The sequence below is a fragment of the Pinus tabuliformis genome, chromosome 3_1, assembly GCF_031772625.1.
Source record: "Pinus tabuliformis cultivar Carrire ecotype Pingquan chromosome 3_1, CPIR1, whole genome shotgun sequence".
In the NCBI taxonomy this organism is placed as follows: Eukaryota; Viridiplantae; Streptophyta; class Pinopsida; order Pinales; family Pinaceae; genus Pinus; species Pinus tabuliformis.
Window position 1 is genome coordinate 579,744,479 of NC_142301.1, and position 7,039 is coordinate 579,751,517.

Here is a 7,039-nt window from a genome sequence, read left to right on the forward strand (position 1 = left end):
AAAAAATACGCCCATAAAAATGAATTAAATCTTCAAAATTCGAAAAGAATTTTACAAATCAGTCCACCTACCAGTGTAGCCACATGATATCGAGAGACGCCTTATCCTTATTCTTATCCGCGAGCTAATTGCATATTAATTTTTGATTTGTCGCAAAACACATAACGATCTGTAGTTTATGTGGTCAAATGAACACTTTCAAATATGAGGCGTACGCGATGTATTTATTTCAAATTCTCTTCACGTGGATGTGGCCGGGGCCCGTTGCGCTAAAACCAAACGGACACATGGCGCCCTCCGGACCATTCGGCCGGACACAGATTCGATCCATGGACGGGACTATTTCAAACACTTCCAACTTGCCATATGCACCCTTTCGATTCCTTGCTGCTCTGAGCCTTCCAACTCGCCCCTTTCGACTCCTTCCTGGTCTGAGCCTTCCAACTCGCCATATGCAAATATGGTCAAACTGGGTTGCGGCAAATGTGCAGGTCTGCTGGCTGTCAGCGTGTTATTTCATTTACACGCTGTTATTGCTCAACCAGGTGAGTATTTCTATCTTTGTAAACAATCCACTCCAAAGCTCTTACGGCCGCGAATTGTTGAGTCATTGAAATTCTGTTTATTTATTAGTGCTCATAGATTGTTTCATGTTTATGTATTACTTTTTTTCAAGATATCCTTTGATGCACCAGGATTTCTCAGTATCGATTGTGGAGGCCAAACAAATCATACCGCAGAAAACAACATAACTTGGGTCACTGATGTTAATTACATAGACGTCGGTGAGACAGCATACATAGGGGATGCCTCCCAGCAAGCTGGCGGTTCTTTCATCCAATACCTACGCTACTTCCCACAGCCTCTCAACAAATCTTGTTATCACTTGCCTGTGGCTCCCAATGTGCCTTACCTCTTAAGGTTATGGTTTGCCGTTGGAAATTACACAGGATTTCAAAAATCCTCAACCTTCGCTTTCTCTTTCTCTATTGAGACCTTGGGTATGTTGGCTGTGCAAAAGATACCAATCACAAACCTGACAAATATAGATCCATTCTTCTATGAGAAAGTCTTGGTTAGTTCTGGTAGAGTGCTATATGTTTGCTTGATCAGAACCTCGGAGAATAACGATCCCTTCATCTCTGCAATCGGATTGAGGACACTCCGCCGTGGCATGTATCGACAGGCTATGCCAGGAACAATGTTGAGTATCGGAGCAAGATCTGCCCTTGGTGCAAATGATTTATTAATCAGGTAATTGTTTAGAGTTCATATGTTTCTCTCCGGCAATCTAAAACTCATACACGAAGTAGAGTTTTTAAAGAGCAGCTAGCACAACCAAGTGATGCTTTCTATATGGAACATAACTTTTGATGGACTACTGTTGTGTAGCTGTGATAACTTTTTTGACGGTACTCTGAATATCTTTGGATGGTGAATTAAGCAGGTATCCCCAAGACGAGTTCGACCGCCTGTGGTTCAGTCTTCAAACCGGAGAAGCCAGTAATGTATCGTCGCAACAGTTCATTTCAACAAACAATACCCAAGACTTCCCTCCATCTGTAGTGATGCAAACGGCGTATGTATCCAGCATTCCATCGATAAATCTCACTCTCGGTGGAGCAGAAGGGACCAGATCATTACTGGTCTTATATTTTGCAGAAGTAGAGCGGCTGAATATAACTGAAACGAGATCTTTTTCCGTTTATATAAATAATCAATTAAGATCTGAAGCCGTTACTCTGGTGCGAAACTATTCGGCCATAGAGCTAGCATTCTCGAGCACCCCCGATTTGAATGTGCAAATTTTGCGGACAACGAATTCAACCCTTGATCCTATACTCAACTCTGTGGAGTATTACGGGATGATTGATACGGAACCGCCAACCTATTTAGAAGATAGTAGGTAACCTTTACCTATAAAACTACTTATAATGAAATTGATGATATAAGCCTAACTAATTGGTGTTTGAAATTGCTGAACCAAGTAGTGTTTGCCCTGCAGTTGAGGCTCTTGTCGCTATCAAATCAAACTTCGACAAAAAAAGCTGGATTTCTGATCCTTGTTACGTAATCCCCTGGGACGGAATAGGCTGTGATAAAAGCTCTTCCGTTATAAGGATTTCAGAAATGTAAGCTCAATGCTCATTTTTACGTTTTTCTATTTTTTAGCTCAAACTGCAGGAACTTACGAATTCATCTCGTTTTCAGCAATTTGTCGGGAATGAATCTTACTGGATCAATACCTCAGAGTATTGGACGATTGACTGCATTAGTTAACGTGTAAGTGGAATTCTACAATGTAATGCTCGCCAATCTTTGTATCTACGATGTAATCCCCAAATAAATACACAAATGCTCATATCTTGAACAATCATTAAGAATTGTTGGTTAAAAGTACCCGTTCATAAGAATCCCACTTAGGATTATGCAAGATCGAAACATGACTTGTCTTATACACTAAACCGATTTATCCATTCATGTTGAAATTAGCAGGTCACTTGACAATAATCAACTGACGGGACCCTTGCCAAACTTTTCTAGTTTAACTATGCTGGAGCGACTGTAAGTGATTTCTTATGAACATTAACGCTCACCTGAGCCAATTATGTGATTTAAACGAACCGGATAGATCTCTATTACAAATAAGATTGCAGTGATTTTGTTGGCTTGTTGTGCAGACATCTGCAAAACAACAACTTGAGCGGCAGTCTTCCTGAGTGGCTATCTGAACTCAAAAACCTTAAAGAATTGTACGTCTCTCTGCTACTCTTCTGCTAGCTTCTGAACAATAATAGTAAAAAGAATTAATTGCTAATAACTTGTAACAATACCCTTTTTATCCTAGCTGATTCAGCACTAAAGTAAAAACAAATTAATTCAGGATGAACCATATTAACTGGTTCGAAACTTCTATCATAATGATGTAATTAATTTGAAAAGCAATTTCATAAACAAATTAATTACTAATATTCTATAACAATTCTTTTCTGATCATTGCTGCCACAGGTTTATAGAGAACAATAATTTTACTGGTGTAATTCCTGTGCAACTTCTCCAAAAGCCTTCACTGAAACTCAAGTAATTCAATATCTTATTTATTGTATTCGCACAAAATTTCTGTACTTGTATATTGATGTTGAGTAGTTTCAATACACACAAATTCACTAAAAATATCATTATCTTTCTTTCTTACTGCAGCTACTCTGGGAACCATGACCTCTGCATCCATATGCAAAGGGGGAAATGCATCGTGTCTGATTCAAGAAAAGACAAAGCTAGTATTGTCCTCGGAACAGCCATAAGCGGAGCTGCAATAATGGTTTTACTAGTGATGGTGTGCATTGCTGTACATCGGAAGAAATTTAGGGAAAAGAAGTGTCTCAACAAAGGTGAGGGGGTAATTTAATTTCAGTTGGAATATTCAAATAGGCAAAATCAAGTTAGTCATCCCTATGAAACTACTTATAACTGCATTTAAATTTCAACAATTGCAGACTACTCGATGACTATGCCACCAAATCCATCGATGTCCAGCGCCTTCAGTCTGAAAGAGATGACCAAAGCCACAGAAAACTTTAGTCGCAAGATCGGGCAAGGGGGTTTCGGATCAGTGTTCTTTGGTAAACTGCCGGGAGGGAAAGAGATAGCGGTAAAAGTGCTCTCCCTCTTCTCCAAACAAGGAATTCACGAGTTCCAGAATGAGGTAATTCAGAGATTCTTAAAACTTAGCGAGTGATTTAATTTCTAAATTTTTCTAATCACATGGTTTTCAATCATATGAAAATTGAAAATGATTCGTTTCACTTGAATAACAGGTTGATCTTCTTTCTAGAGTTCATCATAAGAACTTGGTATCCTTACTTGGCTACTGTAATGAGTCTAAAGAACTTATGCTTATTTACGAACACATGTCTGGCGGGTCTCTAAGAGACCATCTTTACGGTAAATAACTGAGCTATGTTGTTTGAATCATTTGCTGCAACTTATATATCAATGGTTAAAAATCTCTAATTAATTTCAAATTTCTTTTCCAGGTCCTAAAGCCGGAATTTCCGAACTAAATTGGAAAACACGGCTCAAAATAGCATTAGATGCAGCGCAAGGTAGCTCTTTAAATAATTTTAATTAAAGTAAAATTGTGTGATGGAGATGTAGGTTCATTTTGATCTATAATTAATCTTTCAAAGGATAAATCGTGCTTAACTATATTTCTCATGTTATTCAATTGCTATTTCTATTTGAAGGATTGGAATACCTGCACTTAGGTTGCACCCCACAGATAATTCACAGGGATGTTAAGACAGCCAACATACTTTTAGACTCCAATTTGAAAGGAAAACTTGCAGATTTCGGTCTTTCAAGGATGGCAATTGATGAGGAAGCGACTCATGTTACCACTACGGTGAAAGGAACGTTGGGTTACCTCGATCCAGAGTAATGACTTACCTTGCCCTCTATATTAAATATGCTTCATACTGAAAAACCACATTAAATGTGATAGGCGTACGTCAAACTATAGTGCAATTCCATTTTTTTTTCGGAATGTTTTCACAGGTATTTTCGCACTCAAAAGTTGACAGAGAGGAGCGATGTATATAGTTTTGGAGTGGTCCTGTTAGAAATCCTTTGCGGCAGACCACCCATAAATCCAAATCTACCTGAGGAAGAACTAAATCTCATTCAATGGGTAAGGAATAGGATTATATTTAATCATTCAAAATATGCAATTATTAACGAATTAACAACAGGATTTTTTATTTTCAAGTGCACTTTCTCAGATTCAAGAACATAATTTATGATTTTCAAGTGCATTTTCTACGAGAGACTCCCAATAATTATATTTGGGCCTTATTTACAGGTAAAACCGTATGTGGAGAATGAAAGTGCCGAGGCGATAGCAGAGGTCATAGACGGGAGGTTGGGTGGTAACTACGATATGAAATCAATCACTGGTATTGCCAAAGTAGCACTTAGATGTGTGGAGGCTAAACCATCGTCCAGGCCGAGTGTGAGTGAAGTAGTAGCAGATATAAAAGAGGCCATCATACATGAGAATGAGAATAATGCTCCTCTTCCAAATCCTGAGGTGATTGGTATAGAATGTGGAGATTTGCAGTGCAGGCCGGGCTGTTCACAGGTGGATGCCATGGAATGGGGAGACAACAGCTCCAACCTCCCCAATGAAGGAAGATGATTGAAACGTCAAACATACATTAAGAATCTGCAGTGGAGAGAAGTCCAAGTTAATCTTAGCTTTATTCGCATCTCCTTCCATAATAATTGTCCGTAAGATAATTTGCTTCTCTCTTGTCCATTTAACATTCGTGACACCAATTGGCTTGCATTTGGGATCTTACCCTGCATGCACTGTGGATCTTATTTTGTATGCCAGGAAGCTTTACACTGAAAGCAAAGCTGTCCAATAGTTTTCTTTTTCTTTTAAATTCAAGTGCCATGTCGAAAATTAATACAACATCGTTTTTTTTTTTCTGTCAAGGGTATATAATCTAGTATTTATTTATTGTTCAATAAAACGCCCACCCCTTTCATAAATTATCGAATGTTCAACTGAACTGATCTTGATACCACTAATTATAATTCAGTGTTCCATTAAATGAGGAAGGTCATCGTTGATTTATCTGCCTATCCACCGAAACCATGTTACAATGTAATTTATAAAAATCCTAAATTTCCATGAGATGTCTCGTTAGTTTACACGGTATTTCATAAAAACGTAAATTTACATAAATATCATAAATTTCCATGACATATCTAACTGCTTGCCCAGTGACATGGAGTATCCATGCCGTGCTATTAGTCACTGCCGTAGATATTATTTTCGGCCCGTTCAAATTTTTTAATCGATGAATTTACACTTTCTTAAAGGGAGTCGTCTAAAGAGGTGGAGGAATTGTTTGGATGGTCAAAAGATTTACATTAGAATTTACACTTTCTTAAGGGAGTCGTCTAAAGAGGTGGAGGAATTGCCTGGATGGTCAAAAGTGACCGGAATTCGGGCAAAAAATTTTCAAAAAATCTTGTAGAGGCAGTGTTTGAATCGTGTTTTTGATGGTGGAAATGGATTCAGCACCATCAAAAACGTCTAGGACACCTAAAATTTTGAAGTTTAACAACTATAACTTGGATTTACAAAAATCCTCGCTGGATTTTCTCTAAATATGACCGGAATTTCCATAACTTTCCGGGCAACTCCTCTGCCTCGTCAGACTACGCATTTCTTAGGCGGTGAGCTCAGTGTCATCCCCAGTTATGTCCGACTGGAGTACACGAGATCGCTGGATAACTGTTGTTAACTGCGTAGTCTAACGAGGCGGAGGAGTTGCCCGGAAAGTAATGGAAATTCTAGTGATGTTTAGAGAAAATCCGGCAAGGATTTTTGTAAATCCAAATTATAGTTGTTAAACTTTAATATTTTTGGTGTCTTAGATGTTTTTGATGGTGCTGAATCCATTTCTACTATCAAAAATATGATTCAAACACTGCTTCTACAAGATTTTTTGAAAGTTTTTGGCTTGGATTCCAACCACTTTTGGCCGTCCGGACAATTCCTCTGCCTCTGTAGACAACTCCGTTGTTAACTTGATACTACCTTGTTAGACTGTAATGGATTAAATGCTCAGACACCGAATTTTTATCATAAATTGTACTTCCAAAAGACACCAGTAAAGATAAACTATGGATTAACTCCAAAACAGAAATCTAAAAAGTTGGTAACGATCTCATCCCAAATCCATTGACAATCAAGGATGTCAAATTGCATGAAATTGGATGAGATTGGAACAAAAGTCTCATCATTGAAAATTCCAGCAGGTGCACATTACCTAATATTTGTCTTAACCGCACAGGGACTTATCATAAACATTTATATCAATATATTTGAATAATTTTAACTAGTGTTTATATTAAAACTTTATTAGAGAAATTTTTTGTTTTTATTATTTAGAATTGGTCAGTTTTAAGGATATTTTAGTTAGTAGAGTTTTTATTGCTAACTACTTTATCAATCCAGAGGTCA

General features: G+C 37.8%; 1 protein-coding gene across 2 annotated transcripts; it reads left to right on the plus strand.

Moving 5' to 3' along the window:
• Positions 1-262: 262 nt before the first annotated feature.
• Positions 263-5,476, plus strand: LOC149188317 (putative LRR receptor-like serine/threonine-protein kinase At1g67720). Of its 2 annotated transcripts, none has more exons than XM_089411642.1 (15): positions 263-545; positions 696-1,254; positions 1,448-1,902; positions 2,006-2,132; positions 2,212-2,283; positions 2,497-2,565; positions 2,682-2,753; positions 3,010-3,081; positions 3,202-3,392; positions 3,498-3,706; positions 3,819-3,945; positions 4,038-4,106; positions 4,350-4,437; positions 4,558-4,690; positions 4,862-5,476. In XM_089411642.1, exons 1-15 carry the CDS (start codon positions 461-463, stop codon positions 5,195-5,197), a joined length of 2,664 nt encoding a protein of 887 aa, XP_089267768.1. In that variant the 5' UTR covers positions 263-460; the 3' UTR covers positions 5,198-5,476. The 2 variants fall into 2 exon arrangements, with proteins under 2 accessions (XP_089267768.1, XP_089267767.1); XM_089411641.1 differs by having other exon boundaries at positions 277-545; positions 4,248-4,437; positions 4,862-5,464.
• Positions 5,477-7,039: the final 1,563 nt, after the last annotated feature.